The sequence below is a fragment of the Mirounga angustirostris genome, unplaced genomic scaffold (genome assembly GCF_029215605.1).
Source record: "Mirounga angustirostris isolate CCGP_5_RB_7025 unplaced genomic scaffold, mMirAng1.0.hap1 SCAF_11, whole genome shotgun sequence".
Classification (NCBI taxonomy): Eukaryota; Metazoa; Chordata; class Mammalia; order Carnivora; family Phocidae; genus Mirounga; species Mirounga angustirostris.
This window is the reverse complement of record NW_026991719.1, coordinates 88,977,036-89,001,003: the sequence shown is the minus strand read 5'-3', so window position 1 is coordinate 89,001,003 and position 23,968 is coordinate 88,977,036. Positions and strand designations below refer to the sequence as shown.

Here is a 23,968-nt window from a genome sequence, read left to right as displayed (position 1 = left end):
TGTTTGTGAAGGACAGATGACATTAATCTGTCTTTATTGTGTGTTTCAACTTGGCAAATGCATGGATCCTTGCTTGGTATAGTCTGTTTTCTCAAACTTTTGGGGAAAAAAAAGTCTCAGTATTAATGGACTTCAGTTTATTAGTTTTTCTTTTTCGTTTTTAAATTGATGTTGTGTCATGTGCTTCTGGGGGAGATGATTTCTTTTAAATTCAGACTTTAATCAATATGTAGTGTTTGTTTACTTTGTGTACTAGAGCTTAAATGTATCACTAATGCTTTTTTGTGTTTAAGCTAACTATCTCAGAACGTTTGAAGTAACTGGAATGAAATATTTAACATTAAACTTGACCTCAAGACAAAAAGTAAAATTTTATCTCATTTTCCCCTAAGACTTCTAGGACTCACTCGATACCTAAAGGACATTCTTCCACCTATAAAAATGTCTCGGGATATAGGATGGATCAGTGCTCAAAATTGCTGCCAGGCTTTCTACATACACAAAGTTTATCACTGTCACCTACTTAGATTATACCAGTATGATCAGGATCACAGACAATAGAGCTGAAAGCATAGCTTTAGAATCTATTTAAATCTATAATCTATTTGAAATCTATTAGACCTGGATCAAAATCCCTACTTCGCTGTGTCACCTTGGGCAAATGATCTCTCAGAGACTGGTTCTATCATCAGTAAAATGAGGGTACCACCTCAAAGGGGTTTCCTGAAGGATTCAATGAGATAATGTATCTAGAGGACTGGGCACAGTGCCTAGCCCAGAGTCAATGCTCAATGAGTGGTTATTCATCTGATCTCTATATGAAACAGTAACCATCAACAGGAACAGTGAACTGTTTCATGACCGAAGGTGATGGCCTGCCCTTTCCTGGAGGCCATACAAATGAATTTCTTGATTTCAAGGAAGCACAGCTTCGAGTTCATGTCCTCCTAATGGGTAGGGCAGCAGGTCTCACTCTTCATACGCGGACAGACAGCATACCTTTGTGAGAGGCACGGGTGAATAAGCACATAGTCCCAACTGTGTAGCCTTCATGCTTTTACAAGAGCAGTCTTTTACTTCTGTGCACGGGCAGTTTTTCCAGTTTCATATTTTCTATTAAGCAGCTAAAAAGAGGTTCAAGTTTATTGTAGGGATTTTAAGAGGATACCCTGTCCTAGAATGTCAACACGGATGAGTGATTTTTTTTTTTTTTTTGAGATGACTAAGGTTGGTGGGTTTCAGGCTGTTGCACTTGGTGTATATTTTTACTTTATTCCAGAGCAGTGCTACATCCGTTCTTATTTCAGTCACCAGATTTACGGCACTGCTAATGCACAGAGGGACTGTTGTCGTCACTGAGTGTTCAGCAGCAGACTGTAAACTGCCTCATGGAGCTTATGTTCTAATGGGGACATCGATAACAAATATGAAAAGGAAAGCATGTGTTGTATTGGTGATAGGTGCTAAGGACAAAAACAGAGCAAGAAAAGGGACTGGTGGTGTGGGGGGGCCTTTTTAGGATGGCTGGAGAAAGTGATACTTGAGTAAAGACAAAAAGGATCTGGGAGAATAAGCTCTGCAGGGGTCTTAGAAGAATATTCCAGGCAGAGAGGAAAACATGTACAAAGGGCCTGAAGTAGGATCATGCCTGGTGTGTTCCAGAGACCACAAGGAACAGGTTGAAGTAAAGCAGTATGAGCCAGAGGAAAGCATGGGAGATGAAGTCAGAAATTCAAGAGAGAGGGGAGAGAGCCTCGTAGTCTCATAGGGCAGAGTGAGGGCTAACTTCTGAGTGGGCCGTATGGGGATTCTTTTTTTTTTTTTTTTTTTTAAAGATTTTATTTATTTGACAGAGAGACACAGCGAGAGAGGGAACACAAGCAGAGGGAGTGGGAGAGGGAGAAGCAGGCTTCCCGCCGAGCAGGGAGCCCGATGCGGGGCTCGATCCCAGGACCCTGGGATCGTGACCTAAGCCGAAGGCAGACACTTAACGACTGAGCCACCCAGGCGCCCCCCGTATGGGGATTCTTTGAACGGTTTTGGGCAGACGACTGACCTAATCTACCTTACATTTTAGCTGGAGTGCTCCGGCTGCCGAGTTTAGACTTTGTTATAAAAGTGGGAGCAGGGAGATCAGACTGGCAATTTCATTTATTTCGGTGAGAGATGATAGTGGTTGAAACCAGGATGGTAGCAGTGGAGGTGGTAGGCAGTAGTTGAATTTGGTATGTGTTTTGGTAAGTAGAGCCGGTAGGATTTGCTGCTGCTGAGTTGGGTGTGGAGTGTGTGTGTGTGTGTGTGTGTGAGAGAGAGAGAGAGAGAGAGAGAGAGAGAGAGGAGTGAAAGAGGGAATCTCTAAGGTTTTTGGTCAGAGCAGCTGGAATTACCGAGCCGGGCAAGACTGGATGGGATAGGTCTGTGGGAGGATGATCAGTGGCTCAGCTTTGACCATATTAAGTCTGAGGTACTTGACCGAAATGGACCTGTTGAGGAAAAAGTTGGGTCTACAAATCCAGTGTTTAAGGAGGACCTCCAGGCAGGGGGTAGAAATCTGGGAGTCATCAGCGTATATATGCCATCTAAAGCTGTGGGACTAACTGAGGTCACCATGGGAGTGAGTGTAGAGAAAGCCCAGGGGAGGTTCGGTGACTGAGGACTGTCGCAGTTAGAGGTCAGGGAGATAAAGAAGCAGCAGCAAAGAAGACAGAAGGAACAGCTCGGGAAGTCCAAAGAAAACCGGGAGAAATGTGGTCTCCTGGAAGCCAAGTGAAGAAGTTTCAATCAGGAGCAGAGGGGTCATCCAGGTCAAAGGCTGCTGATGAGTCAAGGGAGATGAGGGAGCATTAACTGACCTGGGGGTGTGAGGTCATGGAGGTCGTTGGGGCCCTCGACCAGAGCAATTTGTGGAGTGGTAGGGGGTAAAAGCCTGAGTAGTAGGTTCAAGAGGAAAATAGGGGGAGAGAACTGGGAGAGAAAGTGCATAGGCGACCCTCAAGTCCCGATGCCAAGAAATGGGGCTGTGGCCAGAGAACATTCGAGAGGCAATGGTTTTTAAGGTGAGAGAAAGACTAGCCTGTTATGATGCTAATGGGCACGATTCAGTGGAGCAGGGCACGTTAATGGGGCGTGAGGGGGAAGAGTCAGTAGAGCGGCCCCGCCAGGGAGAGACCGGGCCCAGGCGGAGACAGGGCCTCGGAGCCCCGGTGCAGGGCTCAGCCCTGGCCGCGCGCGGCACTGGTCCGAGGGCGGAGTCACGGGAAAGAAAAGAGCACGTGGCCGCAGACGCACGAAGGCGGGTAGGTGCCGTGGTGGGAGTGTGCGCAAGTTCTCTCCAGACTGTTACAGTTGTCTCAGCGGAACGGTAAGCCAGCCCAGCAGCCGAGAAGGAGGCCAGAGGAGGGGCAGGCATCGGTGGGCTGGCCGGAAGAGCGAGGAGCAGGCAGGAAACCCAGGAGGGCAAGCCAGTGAGCGGAGCCGTCCGGCGCTGTGTGGTTTCTGCGCAGCATTGAGGGCCTGCTGGAGCGAGCCGGCGTGGGTATCGGGGGGAGGGGGGGTTCAGCACAGTCCAGCTTTTCTCCAGCCAAGTTCAGCCGCCTGGGTACAGGTGTCCACTTCAGTGGAGAATTGGATTTAACCAGGTTGTAGTTTCGCCGAATAAGTACAACAAAGTGAAACGGGGTGAGACAGTTTATTCCAGGGACTGATGATTATTGTCCGTGGATTGCAAGCTGGCTGTGAGGAACGATTCTGCCAACAGTGCCACTAAGTAGATAATGCAAGCAGCATTCCTGTTCTGTACACGATGCTGCTGACCCAGAGCTCTTAAGTGGGAGGTCACTGGACTTGGTCAGAGTCCTGCTTAACCGCACATGTGAGGTTAGACCTGGATCTCCTACCGTAGTTTAACCCGTTTACCACCCAGGAAATCAGACTTTCTCTTCCGTAGAGAACAGTTCATTTCCCCCTTAACACAACAGGCAGGTGTTGAATCTTGAGTTGCTTAATCATCGTACACATGCGTCTCTTAGAGTAGAGCTGCATGCTCGGAAATTTGGCTCTGAAAAAATTGAATTTTCCCATTGACTTAGATCCCAAAAGTGGAGCAACACTTCACATGGAAAACATTAAAGCATCTGCTACACTACTTGCTGTTTCTCACATCCATCCTGCCCTGTTCTGCCTCCATCTGTTCGCTCATCCATTTGTTCTCTCTGTTAGCACTGTCCTCATTTTCCAGTTGTTTTGTCTTTTGAAAACATACCATCCTTCACGCCTACCTCAACTGCTGTGTTTTTTGTGAAACCTTTCTGCATGGTTCTACGTCCTCCTTCCTCCATCTCTTTTTTTCTCCCCAAACTGGATGCAAATTTCCCCCTCCTTTGAATATGTTTAGCATTTTGTTCTTATGGGATATATTTATTTTTTAGTAATCTCTACACCCAACATGGGGCTCGAACTCAGGACCCCGAGACCAAGAGTCACATGCTCTTCCATCTGAGCCAAGCAGGCACCCCTCTTATGGGATCTATTCTACATATTTGTGAACTGATCTCCCTGCCCTCTACCTTACATATGAACACATATGTACATGCATTTAAAAGACTGAGGGCGTGCTTGACTCCTCTTTGTATCAAGTGCTCAAAACTTACACGTGGTAGGTGTTCTCATCTTTTTTTTGAAATAAATTTATCAATAGGTGTGAGTGTAACCCTGGAAAACCTTTGGCAAGGAAAGATTTTAAGATGTCAGGCAAACCTGGGCAGAAGCTGGCCAGTGGGCTTGAAAGAGCACCGGACTTGGGGACGGGTGTCGGTTATAAGGTGCACTTGGCTACTCATTCACCGACATCAGTGGATCAAACATTCAGCTGAACTGGGGGTTCCAAGAAGTCTGGTCAGGGGCTGTCAAGCCTCTCCCACCAAAGCAGCTCTGCTTTTGGCTTTTATCTATATATATATTTGTGTTTTCCATGTTCGTGTAAGATTTTATTCAAATGGTTGTCCCATGGCCCCCTCGCCACCACCAGGAAGAATTTCAAAATGCCTGGAGTAAATGATGTCTCTGATCTCTCCTCACCTGAATGTTCTTCTAGGCTTGCCTACTGTGTGTGGAGTGTGTGTGTGTGTGTGTGTGTGTGTGTGTGTGTCTATATTATGAGGATTAGGTAGAAGACATTTCCCTACCTCCAAGGCTTAAGGCAAATATGTGTAAAAGATTAAGTGTATATAACATGAATGACTAAAAATGTATAGTACAGTTAATCCAATTAGATTATAAACCCTTCCAAAGCTGTCTTCTTTATATATCTTCAGCCCCAAGTCTGACAATTTCTCAATTGAAGCCAAGACTTTTTTTTGACCTTCAGGTATTGTCTCTGAGAATTTATATATTGAAATAAATATAATTTTGTCTTGAGTTAATTTCCTTTTGGTATTCCTTTCTATTACCAGTAGGGAATTACTATTTTTTTTAATTATACACATAAGTAGGTTATCATCTGTGACTACCCTTTGAGATTGATAAAAGAATATTACAGGATATTTGTTCTAAGAAAGAGGTGTTGGGTTTGATAGGGTTGAGAACTACTGGTCTCTGCTATATACTTAGGTGCTTAGATGTTTGCTAATACTGGTTAATTTAATCAAGGATAAAATGAGTGGTAGACATTTCAAGTGATGTAGGAGGTTAGAAAAAGGAAGGATTATTGTGGATTTGGGTTGTCATGAAATGGATGATGGGAGAGAGGATTGTTAGAGGGGTTCTTGCATACTGAGGACCAGACACCATGATAGACACTTGACATACCTTATCTCGAAGAAATGAATGTCCAGACTTGTCAAAGAGACCGAGGAAGCAATTTCTCGGTAGGGTAAATCACAAAATTTAAAGTTGGAAGGATGTCAGGAAATCATCTAGGCCAGCAGTTCTTACTTCGGGGTTGGTGTCACCCTTAGAGGTTCGTGGATGGATTTCCGGGAACCCACAAACCCCCTAAAATTGTAGATACCATTTTGTGTAGCTTGGATTTATAGTTCTCCTTGGAACCTCTAAATGGGGTTCACCACCTCCAAGAAGTTAAGGGCTACTGATCTAGTCTGATCTTAAGCTCACATCGGTTGTCTGGCTCAAGCTTACCCAGCCAGTTAGTGACCGAGATGCGGACTGAAACCCAGGTCTTTCCACTTGTAGTTTCTTGCTCACTTTACCCCACTCAGTTGAAGGACATGAACAAAAACCAAGGCTGGATTAAGGTACCACTTTTTGGTAATTGGTGTAAAAACAGACAATGGTCCTCTGTTCGATAGTCTATTTCTACAAAAGTTGCAGAGGGATGGGCTTCAATCTGTCTCCTCAAAGTGCACTATTATTTTAATTTTTATAGTTGAAATATGCCGCCACTCTCCAAAATAGCTTTATCAGCTGAGGGAAGGCCAGCTCCCTGAGTTAGTGTTATCCCTGAGGCTGTAGCTGCAGTTCCTCTCCAATTAGCACTATTTTCCTGACCTGCCATGGCCCCCGGTTTTGTGCCTAATCAATTCAAAATCACTTTGATCTGTCAGACCCTGTACTCCCGTAGCTTCTTTAGCCAGCATGCAATCACTGTGCCCCAGTCAGGCTAGTGTCCTTATTATGGGCACTCCCTACTCCCCCAAAGCCCTTTCACCCCTATCTCTGTGTCTCTCCATGTGGCGTCTCTGCCCGGAATGCTCTCCATTCTTTTCCTCCTTTGCGGGGTCCAGTTTAAGTCCCATGTCCACAGAGCCTCCCTTACCTACTGGTGGCCATTTCACATTCCCTCTGGATGCCTGTTGCATTTATTTCTTGTACTGCACGCCACAGCTCTTGACTCTTTCCATGAGGCTTTTCCCTGGAAACGCTTCGGTGGTGGGCACTTTGGGAATGGGGTTCCGGGAAATCTGGGGGGGTGCTCTGGATACCCCCAGTCTCCCTGATTCAGCCAGAGCAGTTCCACTTCAGTTGCATATGTGGGAAGTCTGCATGAGTTTTTATTTGAAGAAGCGGTTTAGCTGCCCCTCTGCCCCCGCCCCCAAAAAAGTTTGAAAGACAGTGGATCTGACTCGTGTGCTGACTGCCTCATAAGTGTTAACTGGTAATGGGCAAGGGCCAGGACAGGAATGACACTAGTTGAGACCTGCTACTACTATTCCCAGGCACCGGGTGCAATTTTGAGCGCAAAATGAACACTTAGGAAATGACTTTACAATTGTATTGCTCAACAGTTTTCGGGATAGGAGATCATGAACAGTGTTACCTCAGAAATAGTATTTCTGGGTTGATCATTGAGAAATAAACCTACATTTGTGGATTTCTCCCATTTTGGATATAAAACCTAATCCTATTTAAAACTACCTGTTTTACATGTACATATTTAGGAGAAACCTCACTATTGGCATTCCCAAAGTTCAACCGAACTTCAATATCACATCCGTACATTCGTGTAAGCATTAAAGTAGTGTCACTCAACTGACTTGCGGAGTGATGTTCAGAGGAGAGTATACCTAAACACCTAGACAAAATTAAATTCAGAAGTTTATGGCAATGCTTAAAAATGGAAAATGCCAGTCTTTCAGACCAGTTATTTCAACTTTCTGTATCAGATCAATTATATAAACTACTGAAGACCTGAGTATTTAAATCAGTGTTGCTATCAACTTGTTAATACTCTTGTTTTTTTTTTTCTTTTTTTTTTTTTTTCCTGCTCTCTGCCTGGCTCATTGTCTTCACCTCCAGGTGTACTTTATTGTCGGCTTCCAAAGATTACTAACTTCTATCTGTATCATTAAAATTGAACTGCCTTGGCTATACTGCTACTCTTAACCGCTGCTTCCATTGTTGCCTTCTTCAGCAAAACAAGGCTTTCTGCAGCCAAAGAATAACAAGAAATACATACCACTGTAGGAGCCTTGCCACTATGAAACTTAGGCTAAACGTGCTCACCATTATTTTGCTGCCTGTCCACTTGTTAATAACAGTATACAGTGCCCTTATATTTATTCCATGGTATTTTCTTACCAACGCCAAGAAGAAAAACGCCATGGCAAAGAGAATAAAAGCTAAGCCCACTTCAGACAAACCCGGAAGTCCATATCGCTCTGTCACGCACTTCGACTCGCTAGCTGTCATAGACATCCCTGGAGCCAACACTCTGGATAAGTTATTTGATCATGCCGTGTCCAAGTTTGGGAAGAAAGACAGCCTTGGGACCAGAGAAATCCTAAGTGAAGAAAACGAAATGCAGCCAAATGGAAAGGTTTTTAAGAAGGTACAGCATTCTTGCGCCTTTTAATTTTTCTTTTAAGGGGAAGGTACGCATCACTTGATCATAGATCAAATGCGTTTTAAATACGTTGCCATTCCACTTAAATATTCTGTGTAACCAATTCTCAGAAGGTGCTCACAGCTTCTGTATATTCACTTAAAGGCAGTTTTAGAGTTCTATACTTGGAATAGTATTTTAACTGCTTATTTGAATAAAGATACTAATATTAGAGAATGTCTCCCTTTAACAGTTAATTCTTGGGAATTATAAATGGATGAGCTATCTCGAAGTGAACCACAGAGTGAATAATTTTGGTAGTGGACTCACCGCACTGGGACTGAAACCAAAGAATACTGTTGCCATTTTCTGCGAGACCAGGGCCGAATGGATGATTGCGGCCCAGACCTGCTTTAAGTACAATTTCCCTCGTAAGTGCCTTGCGTTTTTGGAGGGGGAGAGAAGGGATTTTAGTAACATGTGAAGTTGTCCTGTGATGCTGTTGTTTTCATGGTAGATGTTCTTAGCCATTTTTCTGCATGAGTTCTATCTGTAAAACAGTACATACTGTAGTTAAAAGATCTCTGATCATTCTTGTTAAAGAAAGTAATTTCTAAGCGCTAGTATGGGAATTGGCAGCTTAATGGATAGAATTTAGAGTTTTACTTTTCAGTTGGAAGTGAATTATACATGAAAAGGTTTGGGGCTTGGGGGTGTTTTTTAGGGCATGACATACAAAATAATGATTAAAACAAACAAAAAAAATGATCATTGCTTAGGATCATTCTAGTTCATTGCTTCACTTCGAGGCCTTTTCTTTGACCTCTTCCATTTTACATGCGAAATGAGCACATAACAACTTGAACTGACATTAGATATGTTGGCCAGAAAGTAAGGTATAGGGTATATTCCTGATTCATAAGCATTTGTTTTTGCCGTTGTGCATGAAATTGTTTTTAAAAATTTAAAGTCCAGAACAATGCCTACCACATACTAGGCACTCAGTTATTTACTGAATTAAGAACACTACAAGTGTAGTATAGTAATCAAGAATTTGTATCTCAAACAAACCAAATGAATATGAAATGATCCCCTATGTACCCATCACCCAGCTTCAACAATCAACAGCTTGTGAAAAGTTGCTCTTCTTAACCATGTTGCTGTTTGGTTACCAACCTAGAGCTGAATTTCCAATCTGATTGAAGTTTAGCAAATGCCCCTTGATTCTAACTGATCTTGGTTTCAGCTTATGTTTCCTTTGTCTGGTAGCTCCTAAAGAGTAGATCTCCTTGGCCCACCCATTTAAGGCTTGGAGGTCACCAATCAGCTTGGACATTGGACCCACTCAAAAACTCCCTAGAAGGAGTGAGGACATGATTCCATCTTGAGATCCTCAATCTGAAGATTCTCAAGGACTTATTCATTCTTGGTGCTATGACCAATGAAAGAGTGTATCACAGGGTAGTTCTAGGTGGGCTAGCTCTGACTTAAATTAGGAGTTCAGCCAGAAGCTTATTGGCCTTGAGAATCTCGATTGACCAATTTTTGAACAGTTGTGCCCTTCCAGTATTCCTGGGTTTCTTCAGGTATAGGATGTTAGAATCCTGAGACTTTGTAAGGAACATCTGGGACTACCGGGAAGTTTCAGGCAACATTTAAAGGTAATAGCAGAGACTATGAAATCAAACGACATTATAAAATGCCTTTGCATCCATGAGTGTACCCATCACAAAAGGCTGACTTAAATAATATATCTCATAAATGTTTATCATTTAACATATGTGTTTATTTTTTATTATGTAGTTGTGACTTTATATGCCACACTTGGCAAAGAAGCTGTAGTTCATGGGTTAAATGAATCTGAGGCTACCTACCTGATTACTAGTGTTGAACTTCTGGAAAGTAAACTTAAGGTAAATAAGAATTTTTCTTTGAATTCATGGTAGTGTCCTCTGACAGGAAAATGTCCAATAATAGAGTTCATTACAGGCCCACATGTAAGAGCTGGATATTTTTTCTGCTCAACAGACTGCATTGTCAGATATCAATTGTGTTAAACATATCATTTATGTGGACAATAAGACTGTCAATAAAGCAGAATACCCCGAAGGATTTCAGATTCACAGCATGCAATCAGTAGAAGAATTGGGATCCAAGCCAGAAAACAGTAAGTAAAGCAGTGGAAACAAAATTTATTCATCTATTTAAGGTTTATTTCACTAGGTTAGGGAAAGAAGTAATGCAAATGAAAACCGTAAAATTCTTTGATGTAAAAAAAATTTTTTTATTGTTTAAACTATCAAGACCATATATGATTGAAGTTTTCTCTCCTTTTCTCCTCAAAGGTAACCAGTGTTTTAAAATTTACTAAATAGTTAATGTATTCAATGGTTCAGACTTACGGCAGTCTGAACTTTTTTTCAAGTAACCCGTTGTAACTTTCCTACCTGGACCTCAGGTGAAGAGAAGATCTCCAGGCCTTCCATTCAGTAACCTTTTTTAATGCTTAATGCTAGTGATTTTAACGATGTCCCAGAGGATGCAAAAAGCTGTTGGCCAAGCTCATGCTCGGATTTATTCTACCACTGAGGTGGTATTTGGTATTTCATTTGAAACCAGTAGATGCGCCTTGTGGCAAAATGTCAGGACAGAAGGTTGAGGAAATTAAAGACTCCGTTTCAATAGTTTCTTTCTTCCTGTCTAATGTGAAGATCACGATAGTCTACTAGATGAGGAAAGGATTCATTTTGGTAGGAGAAAACGTTGCTTGAACCCCTGTTCAGCTTCTGAGTATTTGCCCATTAGGGACTGAACACATTTGCAATGAGCGAGATTGACTGTACAGCGCTTTACCCAGTGTGGAGAATGGCACAGAGGCTGAGCTTTCATGCTACTTGCAAAAAAACATAGGAACAGTTTAGATAAACATTATCTCTTCTACGTAACAAGTGAGCCAGCCACAACTTCTTGGAGGTCTGAGACTCCTGGGTCAGAGGTGAAGGACAGTTTTTTTTTTATTCATGGCGAAAGCAGTAGCCAGGCTGTCCGCATCTGTGTTGCTTCCCCACACTCCGGTTTCCACAGGGCAGTGGGAAGAGGGTTGGGATGATACCTGTACCTGCAGCGAGTCGTGTTACAGGGGAGCGGCCGTGAGATGAGGGAGCCCAAAGCTCATAGAGAGGGTAGTATGACTGCCCTTTGCCCTGGAGAGAGAGATTATTTTTATTGTACTACTGGACAGGAAGCACATCTACTCTTTCGCTCTGGAGGTAGATGCTATCTCCACCCTCCAAGGTTGTTTATTGTGCAGACACCCTTGAAAAGATGGTTTGGAACCCGGTCACTGCCTCTGTTCACAAGATGTGCAGAAAGAAACTCAAGAGACCCATGGAGAATTGTCTCTCAACACCAGACAGACACTGCAAGATTGAGGTCACCTGGGAAGTCCTTATCAGTAGTGATCTGTTGCCAATTCTGTTGATTCACCAAAGGATTTTGGTATAAAACTATGGGGGTATTAGTCCTCATAATTTTGTGTAAGCAATAACCGGATAGACCACATAGCCCGCCTAGTTCCATTTATCTTTACAGTAATGAGACACATGTATTTTTTGGTGATACTTTACCTTAGTTGATAGTTACGATAACAAGAAGTGAAGCGTCCCATTTTGTCCTTGGACTGAGAAGAGCTTAACGTATCTACTGCTGGCTGCTTCCATTAATCATCAGAGAAAGAATGCAGTTCTTACTTGCTTCATTCTATAAACTGGCAGTAGATATCTTTTTTTAAGTTGTATTTATTTAGGTCACTTCTACACCCAGTGTGGGACTCGAACTCATGACCCTGAGATCAAGAGTCACGTGCTCTTCCAACTGAGCCAGCCAGGCACCCCGACAGTAGATATCTTTAAGGAGCATTAGCATGACCCAATTTAAGTATAACTTTATCTTTGGTTATTTCAGTGGTAAATCACACTGCTTAAATTTTTTATTTTAACTGGTATGTAAAAATACAATTCATTTTTGTAAACTGATTTTTAAAAAAATAAAGTTTATTTTGTAGAGCAGTTTTAGGTTCATAGCAAAATTGGGGGGAAGGTACGGAGGTTTCCCATACACTCCCTGCCTCTACAATGCATAGGCTTCTCCATTTACTAACATCCCCCACCAGAGTGGTACATTTGTTTCAATTGATGAATCTACTCTGACATCTCATTATCACTCAAAGCCCATAGTTTACATTAGGGTTGACTCTTGGTGGTGTATATTCTGTGGGTTTGGACACATGTATAATCGTCACATCACCATTATAGTACCTCCCCATCGTAGTGGCACCATTATAGTACCATAAAGGATATATAGTACCTAAAGGATACTATATATAGTATAGTATATATACTATATACAGTATATATATAAAGGATATAAACTGATTTTTAATAATCCACCCATCTTATGAAACATTTATTTAATTCTGTTAATATATCTGTGTATTCTGGAATGGGAAGGAGGTTACTAGGTCACCACAGTACCCCACCTTGAAAGTAGAAGCCTCAGTATGCTGTTTAAAATTAGCATGTTAGAATTGTAGAGTTGAAGAAGTCACTGACAGATCAGGTCAACAACAACAGCAGCAGCAACGGAACACAAGGAAACTGAGGGAGATGATGGAGAGAGGTCTGTTATCCTGATTGTGGCGATGGTATCACAGGTGTATGCATATGTTCAAATTACCGAATTGTATATATTAAATATGTGCAGTTCTTTGTGTATCAATTATACCTCGGTAAAGCTATTTTATTTTATTTTTTTTAAAGATTTTATTTATTTATTTGACAGAGAGTTAGCGAGAGCGGGAACACAAGCGGGGAGAGTGGGAAAGGGAGAAGCAGGCTTCCCGCTGAGCAGGGAGCCCGATGCGGGGCTCGATCCCAGGACCCTGGGATCATGACCTGAGCCGAAGGCAGACGCTTAACGACTGAGCCACTCAGGCGCCCCTATTTTTTTTTTATTTTTTTAAAAAAATAGGAACAGTTTAGATAAACATTATCTCTTCTGTGTAACACTTGTTAGTCCAGAGTAGATAAATTAACAGAAAGAAACAAATTTATGCCACATTAAAGTTTTAAAATATTGATATACACAGCGTTTGCTTAGAGTGTGCATCTAGGCACTTAATAAATGGGGAGTTTCGATTTCACTCAACTGTTAGTATTGTGGAGTGACAAAAAAGTAATGTTGTTAGTAGCAATTCTCTTTATTGGTAGGCTAGAAGATACTTTCCAAGTAAGAATATTTACAGTTTTTCTAATTTGCTTCCTTTAACCTGTAACATACCAGTTAAAATAAAAAATTTAAGCAGTGTGATTTACCACTGAAATAACCAAAGATAAAGTTATACTTAAATTGGGTCATGCTAATGCTCCTTAAAGATACCTACTGTCAGGGTGCCTGGCTGGCTCAGTTGGAAGAGCATGTGACTCTTGATCTCAGGGTCATGAGTTTGAGTGCCACTGTTCTAATTGTATTTATTGAAATGTAATGTGTTGTCTATTTAATCTAAACTTTTTAAGCTTGTGTGTTATGTCTTTTTTATTTCATTTTTCCATGAATGCATTTTTATTGTATTTTCCAAAAGTGTCCATCCATAAATTATTAGGTGGGGAAAAAATGTCCTCACCACACATAGTTTGAAAAGCACGACTCTAGCGCAGAGGTTGGTAAATTACAGCCTGCTGTCTGTTTCTGTAAATACAGTTGGACTGGAACACCATCACAATTGTTTAACAAACGCCTTTGGCTGGGTAGTTTTGGCAGTGACTGTATGGCCCTCAAAGCCTAAAATATTTACTGTCTGATCCTTTGCAAAAAGAGTCTGCTGACCCCTGCTCAAGATGGCTGAATCTAATCTGTCAGGAAGACCTCTCTATTTTCCTCTCCCAGTCATTCAGTAAGCAAAGATAGCTCTGGAGCTCAGGAACTTTAAGATGATTAAACACCCTAACCCCCTTCAGACAGAGGGCTACAAGAAGTGAAGTTTAGATACTATCTAGATATTACCTTTGATAGGGAATGGAGAGCTTATAAACCCCTCCACATGGTCTCTCTCTCTCAGTATCTGGAAATTCCTGTCTAATTTTGATTCCACAGAATCAAAGTATGATCCAATCCAGATAGGGCAATAAGCACTAAATCTGGAAGACCCAAAAGGGTCCCGAAGCCAGACACATGACAAGTGTTCTGACCACAGGAGTGAGTGAGCAAGTGAGTCAGAGAGAAGGGACCTCTTACGCCATTATTTTTATCTAACTGCACATTCAGTACTTTGAAAAAAATGATTTCCTGTACAGATTTCAAGAAGCAATGATAAAAACAGTGGAAAGGGTAATTTTGGTGGTGTTCTTTGGATTTTACTTGCTGCTTGGAATCTAATCTTAAAATAGCCTGTTAAATGTATAATGGTTATCTAATTCAGTTTCCATGGTTCAGTTATGGTAAAATAAAATTATTTTTATAAAAAGTTAAAAAGATCAAGTCCAGCGGTTTCCAATCACGTTCATACACACCTGTGGAGCCTTTGCTCCATCCCAGGCACAGAATGTTCCGAGCTAGGGACCAGAGATAGAGATGGTATTTTGTTTAAGTTCCACAGGTGATTCTCATGCCCACCAGCTGTTAAGAACCACAGTCAGGTCCAACGGTCTCATTTTAAAACGATGAGAAGACTGAGGCCTGAGGAGTTTGCATCCAATACTCTATATCCTTTTGATTCTCCACAGTCCTGGATAGCTTTCCGCAACACTGGAAAGGCAGGCGTAGACAGGGATTAGGGTGAGCATCCAGAAAATGGGCCAAATCGAGTTTGAAATTCTCACTGCAGGTAACCAGAATTTGATCACCATTTTTGTGTTGATTATCATCAGAGAGTATTTGTTTTACGCAGTTTATCACGATGCAAAAATCTAGAAATCTTCATCTTTGTTTAGCAGTTTAACTTTTAAACTGAAGAAAACGCCGTGCTTTTCTCGTTCATTTAGTGAGCATCCCTCCAAATAGACCGACCCCTTCGGACATGGCTATTGTCATGTATACCAGTGGTTCTACTGGCCGACCCAAGGGAGTGATGATGCACCATAGCAATTTGATAGCCGGGATGGCAGGCCAGTGTGAGAGAATTCCTGGACTGGGGTAAGAGAGAGTTATTCCACTTTCTCCTTAGAAATCAGAGCCCATGTTTGGCCTTCTCTAAACTCAATCTATATTAAAATGACAAGGCTATTGATGTTCCTAATTACCGCACCTTTTTAAGAATGGCTAAAGTGTTTCTCTCATTTTGTTTTAGACCAAAGGACACATACATTGGCTACTTGCCTTTGGCTCACGTACTAGAATTGACAGCAGAGATATCTTGCTTTACCTATGGCTGTAGGATTGGATATTCTTCTCCACTGACACTCTCTGACCAGGTGACAAGCTTTTCACTATATTGGCGTGATCATATTAAGTTGCATTGTTTGGCTGACAACATTTTGCTGAAACTTGAGATATTTTAATTCTGTGAAAGCTTTCTCCTTGACTTCAAAAAGAGTTTCCTTGAGCAAATATGTAGTTGTGGAAAAGAATATTGTGGATTTTTTAGCATTGCTTTATCTGCATCTTTTTAAACAATTTCGAAACTAACAGTTCATCTTGTCTTTATTCGATTTTGATTCTGGATAGCTAGGATAGAGAATATAAAGGCTCTGAGCCTTTTGGACGCATTATCCATCAACAGCGGTAGGTTTGGGGGAGGAGATGTGGTGGTAGGATTGGAGCCCGGTTTTACGCTGAGTTTTCTCTAGCACTGTGCTGTCGACTGCAGTAGTCCCTAGCCACATACTGAAGTAGAGATAATTAAAATTAGATGAGAAAAATTTCATTTCTCAGTTGCTGTAGCCACATTTCAAGGTCTCAGTAGCTGCATGTCACTGGTGGCTACCCCGTTGGGACAGCACAGGTACCAAACATTTCCATCATCGTGGCAAGTTCTATTGCCTATCCAAAGGCAGGCCTCAGCTTTGTGCCCTGAGTCCGGGTTCTCCCTTCTCCCTGCTGTAGGAAGGCCAACAATGGTTAGAGCTAACTCATGTACTTAAAGCCCATTTGAAATTACACATCCAGTACCTACTAATAAATGAGACTTGATCTAGTCAAGTTAAAACAGACCTGTGAATAAGACTGGGGCTTGGATTGTAAAACAAAATTTTTAGAAAACTTTGTAATGGTTTAAAAAAAAAAAAAAGGGCGCCTGGGTGGCTCAGTTGGTTAAGCGACTGCCTTCGGCTCGGGTCATGATCCTGGAGTCCCGGGATCGAGTCCCGCATCAGGCTCCTTGCTCAGCGAGGAGTCTGCTTCTCCCTCTGACCCTCCCCCCCTCATGCTCTCTCTCTCTCTCTCATTCTCTCTCTCTCAAATAAATTTAAAAAAAAAACTTAAAAAAAAAAAAGAAAAGAAAAAAAAATCTGTGATGATTACATTTCAGTGCACTGTAGTGGGTTTTTCTTATGTTTAGAAATATTTTCAAAATGTGAAAAACATTTCAATAGGCTTTGAGTGTAATCCCCCCCTGAGAAGTTCAGAAGTCAAGGACTAGCAACCCTTGTTTTCACTGCCTTTCTGAAAACAGTTGCCTCTGTGTAGGGAAGGGGGCAGATGGAGTGAATGCCCCACCTACCTTTTTAATGAACTTTATCAGAAAGAGCCTAAATCTTACCAGGAATCTAAAACCCAGGAATCTCCCTCACATTGGAAACCCGAAAAAGGGGGAAGATTAGGGGCACTGCATGTGAAGCCAGCAGATAATTGTGATGTTGTCCTAACAAGGGTTCTTGTAATAAGACAAGAGAAATGATACCATTACTGAGAGTAATAAAGAAAGTGAGGAAGGGCTCCTTGTGGCTACTGCTACCCTGGAACAGCTCTCTAGAACAAGTGGTCAGTACCATATGGAGGGCAGCTCTTTCTCGAAGGACGTAAGAGCCCATCTTTCTCTCTACAGAGCAGCCCTCCCGTGTGTGGTGTGCATGTGCGGGGGTAGGTTTCCACTTGCAAATGTGCACACACTTGCACATACATAAAACAAATAGTTATTTTATTTCCTTTATCCATCTTAAAGAAAAGGAGGATAAAAGCAATTGAGTTATACCAGCAGAACCTTCTGTATGACGAGGCTGTGCTACCTGGCAGATCACACTCTTCCTTAAGAGCTGGTTTTCTTCCCACCCGTGTCAACACAACTAACACAGCCTACATCTAAACTTACAGACTAATGAACTGCATTATAGCAGATTCTTATTTTCACTTTTTATTTTTAAATTTGTTCTATTTTTTTTAGAGGGGGGGAGCAGAGGGGGAAGAAGACAGAATCTTAAGCAGTCTCCACACCCAGCACATGAGCCTGACGTGGGGCTCGATCTCACAATCCTAAGATCATGACCTGAACTGAAATCAAGAGTCGGACGCTTAACCAGCGGAGCCACTCAGGCACCCCAGAAGATTCTTATTTTCATTTCCCTTTTTCAGTGGGCTCCTTTATCATTGTTTCTGCATGCTGATTTGACATTTGAAATCCCAAACAGTTATTTATGTGTGTGAGAAGTAAAAGAAAAGAAAACAAAAGAAAGTAGTACGTACACATTGACATATGTATGTGCATATCCCCACATAGTCAGTGGTAGTGTCTTCAGTATCCTGTCAACGAAAATGTTATCAAATGAATATTTTTGTATGATGTTAATTGACAGCAGTGACTTTGAGAGGTGGCTTTACCATTTGGCTCATCAAAGAAAGTTAAAAGTATATTCAACTTTGTTTTAGTGCTCCACCTACCTTAGTTGAGGGCTTCTGTTTTTCCTTTTTTTTCCCTAATGGATGGTTCGTGCTGTGGTCGATATGTCATAAGTAAGTGCTCCGTTTACCAAAATATCCCATTATCCTTCATTCTGAATCAGCATTTCTCCTCTAAAGAAGGCTGAAATGTGCTCAAAGAACTAATCCATGGACTAAAGCACTAAAACATTTACGCCTTAGACTTTTGTAGGTTATGATGGTTCTAACCGATAACTCCCAGAGCAGTAGAAGATCAAATTCCATGTGTAAATTTCTGTCACTGTCATCCTTGATATTTGAATTACAGCAGTTTTTGCTAAGGTTGGTTTTCCTGATCCTATTCACTTTGTCTTTGCTGTAGTCCAGCAAAATTAAAAAAGGAAGCAAAGGAGACTGCACTGTACTGAAGCCTACACTCATGGCAGCTGTTCCGGTGAGTACAGAATGTAAATGTCCTTTGCTGCTTGCACTTGGACTTTTTATTTTTATTTTTATTTTTTAAAGATTTTATTTATTTGAGAGCGAGAATGAGAGAGAGCATGAGCGGGGGAGGGTCAGAGGGAGAAGCAGGCTCCCCGCTGAGTAGGGAGCCCGATGTGGGACTCGATCCTGGGACTCCAGGATCATGACCTGAGCCGAAGGCAGATGCCTAACCGACTGAGCCACCCAGGCGCCCTCGCACTTGACTTTTTAAACGGTAATACCCTTAGGGATTTGTGTACTGTTTTAAATTTTAATTTTACTGTGTTGAAATTATGGCAGATGTGTTCATTAGAAGTTTCGATAAGTATTGGGAAGGATGGGATGGCAAGCTTCTGCAATGTATCCCTGCTAGTGTTGCCGATACTTGAAAATGAGGGGCTGAAAATGACCTGAGTTCAGATCACCTTGTGTGAGAATCGGTCATAATGTTTCAAAGGTAGAAGGTTATCCTACAGATCGTTTTTGTTTCATCACAAATTAAAAAACAAAAACAAAAACAAAAACTGAGGGAACGTAGGCCATCCCAGAGAGCTGAAGCAGCATATCCAAGGTATGGAACTGAGTCTCAAATCCGAGCCTCCCGACCCTTATGGTGGGTGACCAGGAAAACTGGCACTGGAGAGAGCTTCCAAAGAGAAAAGATGACTTTTAGGTATTTAAAATCCTTATGTAAAATAGTGCCTTTTACGAAAAGGAAGACGTTACAGTTTTTTGGCCTTTTTTTTTTTTTTTTAAAGATTTTATTTATTAGGAGAGAGAGAGCACAAGCACGGGGGGGGGCGCGAAGGGGGGAGAGCAGAGGGAGAGGGAGAAGCAGACCCCCCCCGCTGAGCAGGGAGCCTGATGCCGGACCCTGGGATCATGACCTGAGCCAAAGGTAGATGCTTAACCGACTGAGCCACCCGAGTGCCCCATTTTTTGGCCTTTTAATAATAAATTCTGAAATATTTAATACAATGTTTCAAACTTGCATAATCAAATATATTCTAGCACTTTTAGGGTCGGAAACTCCAGTGGGACTGTGTATCATGACTTGCTTGTATTATGATCAGATTTTAAGTCTTATCCCAATATCTTTCTCAGAACTATTTTCGCACACGGAAAGTCAGAGATTAGATCGTGAAGTGTTCAGCCCAAATTTTCTAAGAATTACAGATGGAAGTTACTTTGTTTTTTAAGCTTCTAATTACAAAATTACCAAATAACTAAAGAATTAGGATAGGTCAGAGTGGACTTTGCCTTTTTATTTAGAGGTGCTGTAGAATTCACGTTTACAAACAGAAAGAAGCTTCTCATTAAAGTGTAAGAAAGTGATGCTAATGATAGTTTCCAGGCACTGTGCTAAGTGCTTTAAATGGATTATCTCGCTTAATCCTCCCTAAGACTCTGCTAGGTGGGTCCTGTTTTTCAGGTTTTATAAAGGAAAAAACTTGCCTGAGGTCACAGAGCCCATACTTGCTAAAGTTTAAGTGTGAACTGAGTCAGTCTTAACTCCTATGCTTATCTAATTAAGATTGTTTCATTTTGGGAAACAGTATTTTGGCTTCATTACCCAAAGTACAGGAATCCCCAGTAAACCATATCAGAGAACATAGGGAAGGAAAAGGGCCAAGGACTCTAGGAAGTAATGTCTGAATTTAGGCCTAAAGGCTGTTGTCCATTCTTCTTTACTTTGTGTCTTGGAAGGCTAGCTTCTGTGGATGAATTACCAGGGCTTGCTCGCCTTCCGATTTGTGGTTGGGTTCAGCCAATTATTGGCACTCAGGAGAGATCACGGGGCAGGGAGGCAGGGGTGGGGGGGATGGGGAAGGGTGTCTGCGTACTTTGCTCCTTCCCTGCTGGGCTGTGGTTTGGGGAAGTTGTAAGGCGCCCATTAGACAGTCTCTTCTTTCCCACTGGCTGTAACCAGGTCTTGCCCATGGCTATAGTCCTTACCGGGTTCCAGTCCTACTTCTCTCCAGTGACTTCTTCAGGTCTAGGGATAATAAACAATCTCCCATGTTGCTGGTCCCTTGATGCTTTACCCAACTTTGTTGGTTCCCTTAGCTCTTCCTACTCCTCTATAAATAGGCCTTAAAGTTAAAAAAAAAAATATATGCACCTATGAAAACATACATATATTATATATTTATATTTGGCATTTGTATATTATTACATGCTATTATTATAGTACATGTGTATTTTTAAACATTACTGTTAGTTATTAAATTATATAATATATATACAATAGATGTTAAATTTCTTGTTCAGATAATACATTACTTATATGTAGTAGGTACTCAATAAAAATTATTGATGTAAAATAAATGTTAGTTTCATGATATGACATATATTTTCCCTATGTAGTTACAGTTTTTCTCTGTTTAACCCTATCAGTTCCTTTTAAAAATTCATTTCATCTATTATTAGAAGATCCAATAAGAGAAGATGCAAAGTAATACATTTCAAAATTAAAAATTCCTTAACATTTTCTCAAATTATATTTATTATGCCAATGTTAATATTTGTAGCACTAATTATCATTTAATAATAGATATTATAGTTTATAATGGATTCCGATTCAGTTAGATTCTATAATTAACAACCTACTCAATTATCCCATATTAATCAGACTTTAGTACATCAGATATAATGGCTAAAACAAATTATTTATATCAGGGTTGAAAAACTACAAGCAGATGAAAATAGCAGCTGTCCTTAATAATTGGATATGATTTTGTTTTATGTGTTTTAAATACATTTTTAGATTTTTACTTAAGTGCTTATTAAATGAGAAAAAATAGCAAAAGAAAAATCTTTTTTACTGAGAATTGGTAGATTCTGTTATCTGAGTTAGTTTCTTTCCTGGGTCAGAATAAAAGATCCATTTAGAGTCGTATATTCAGGGGCGCCTGGGTGGCTCAGTCGTTGGGCGTCTGCCTTCGGCTCAGGTCATGATCCTGGGGTCCTGAGATGGAGCCCCGCATCGGGCTCCCTGCTCCGCGGGAAGCCTGCTTCTCCCTCTCCCTCTTCCCCTGCTTGTGTTCTCTCTCTCGCTGTGTCTCTCTCTGTCAAATAAATAAATAAAATCTTTTTTTTTAAAAAAGAATCATATTCACAGAGAGAATTTAGAATAAATTCTTCTTGTAAGCAGTGACTCAGTTGAACATCATGTAATTATTAGGTTGAACTAAAGGGTGGCTTAATGTGCTAATAGTAAATCCTGCCAACTTGTTGCAACTGTATTGTTTGTGTTCCTTCCTCACTGAGGTCTTTCTGTGCCTATGACTCGTATCTCCTGGAAGGAGCAATGGAGGCAGTTCTCACACATCTGTCTCACTCCCATATGTTTTTTTTTCCCACCCAACATCCCATTCACTTTTTTTAAGAGGGATGATTACAGGATGTTAAAGTCCTTTAAGGGAACTTTTGGAATTTCTCAATCACAGATCTACACAGATATTTCAGTTCTATAATAATGATTCCATCTGGGGAAATGAACAGAACAATGCTATACCATGCTTGAATACTGTGCTGTGCTCTGCACCCCCCACCCTCGCCAGCTTTGTTGAGATACAATTGACGGAACATTGTGTCAGTTCAGGGTGTATAATGTGATGATTTGATATACGTATATATTGTGAAATGATTACTGTAATAATGTTACTTAACACACCCATCACCTCACATAGTTACCGTGTGTGTATATGTGTGTGTGTGTGATGAGAACATTGAAGACCTACTCTTTTAACGACTTTCGAATATACAGTAGAGTCTTGTTAGCTATAGTCACCATGCTGTGCCATACATTACATCCCCAAGACTTTTAACTCATCTTCTGCCTATAACGTTGTACCCTTGGACCAACATCTCTCTATTTCCCCCACCCCTAGCTTCTGGCAACCACCAGTCTACTCTCTGTTGCTGAGTTTGGCTCTTTTAGATTCCACATATAAGTGAGATCATATGGTATTTGTCTTTTGCCGTCTGCCTTATTTCATGTAGCATAATGTAAGAGATGGTTTTGTTGTCTTCATTTGTGAATGGCTCTATTCTGATATCAAAAGAGCCATTCCTAAAGTCATTCATTGTAGCACAACTGAATTTATACTAATTGCTACTTTAAATATTTTAAACCAGGTATTTATAAATAGGTGTGCTTTATGCAACAATTCTTATTAATTTGTGCTAAGTCATTTCAAGAAAACATTTAGTGATAGTCTGGGCTTTTTTGCTTGTCTGTTTTTTTGTTTTTTGGTTTTTTTTTTAAAGATTTTATTTATTTGACAGAGACACAGCGAGAGAGGGAACACAAGCAGGGGGAGTGGGGGAGGGAGAAGCAGGCTTCCCGCCGAGCAGGGAGCCCGATGCGAGGCTCGATCCCAGGACCCTGGGATCATGACCTGAGCCGAAGGCAGACGCTTAACGATTGAGCCACCCAGGCGCCCCTGTTTTGTTTTTTATGTTATTTTGGGAGTCACTGTATCCCAAAGCTAGTCCTACTTTTAATTTTCCAAGGAGCTGTGAGCAAGAATCCTATTCTTTTTTGTTATCTTAGGTTCTATTGACAGGGAATCAAAATACCTAAATTATAGGGACATAAAACTCTAGAAAACTGTGTAAGTAAACTCTTTTAATAAGCTCTGTAAATCTCTCTGCCATGCTCTAAGAGTCACAAGGTAGTAGTGACAAAAACACCAGGATTAGCTTCAACATAGTTGGGTGTTCTGGTGCTATTTGAAAATAAGTGAATATATTTGAAAGAAAAGAATTAAAAAAGGTTTTTATGTGGGAGGTGAATGAATTATTTACACTCTAGTTAGCATTGTTAAAAAAATTTTAAGTAAACTTAGTGTATAGAACTGAAAAACCCCTATACTTGTCCCTAGTCTTTTTGAAATCGTGAACAAGTAAATTCAGTGAAATTAATTCTATAATAAAAATATCCATTATACTGAAGACTTTTACCTAAGATGTTGTAAACAAGGTATCTTCAACTAAAGACTGTCTCAGTGTTGGTGTAATTCTTTTCAGATTATTGACTATTTTGCTTACCTTTTAGGAAATCATGGATAGAATTTATAAGAATGTTATGAGCAAAGTCCAAGAGATGAATTATATTCAGAAAACGCTGTTCAAGATAGGGTATGATTACAAATTGGAACAGATCAAAAAGGGATATGATGCACCACTTTGCAATCTGTAAGTACATGTCATAGACTCTATAGTGTGAGCCTTTAGATCTTGTGTGTTTACATCTGGAAGCTGAATAAGTAACTGGCAAGTTAATTTAGTGTGAGCATCGCTGCCATCATCATAAGGTTGCGTTTCTCTTTTACTCACTTCTAACCCTCATTGCTT

The 23,968-nt window shown here is 41.0% G+C and overlaps 1 protein-coding gene across 5 annotated transcripts in view; it reads left to right on the top strand.

The window, feature by feature from the left end:
* The window catches only part of ACSL4 (acyl-CoA synthetase long chain family member 4), an 83,013-nt gene that overhangs the window by 36,476 nt on the left and 22,569 nt on the right, over window positions 1-23,968 (top strand). For 2 of the 5 annotated variants that reach the window (XM_054508916.2, XM_045881471.3), the window contains 8 exons: window positions 7,753-8,284; window positions 8,532-8,709; window positions 10,082-10,191; window positions 10,307-10,445; window positions 15,316-15,466; window positions 15,621-15,744; window positions 18,507-18,578; window positions 23,670-23,809. In XM_054508916.2, the coding sequence (XP_054364891.1) occupies window positions 7,934-8,284; window positions 8,532-8,709; window positions 10,082-10,191; window positions 10,307-10,445; window positions 15,316-15,466; window positions 15,621-15,744; window positions 18,507-18,578; window positions 23,670-23,809 (1,265 nt within the window). In that variant the 5' untranslated portion in view covers window positions 7,753-7,933. The remainder of the gene's footprint in view (window positions 1-7,752; window positions 8,285-8,531; window positions 8,710-10,081; window positions 10,192-10,306; window positions 10,446-15,315; window positions 15,467-15,620; window positions 15,745-18,506; window positions 18,579-23,669; window positions 23,810-23,968) is intronic. The other 3 variants (XM_045881477.3, XM_054508921.2, XM_045881485.3) reach the window with 2 other exon arrangements.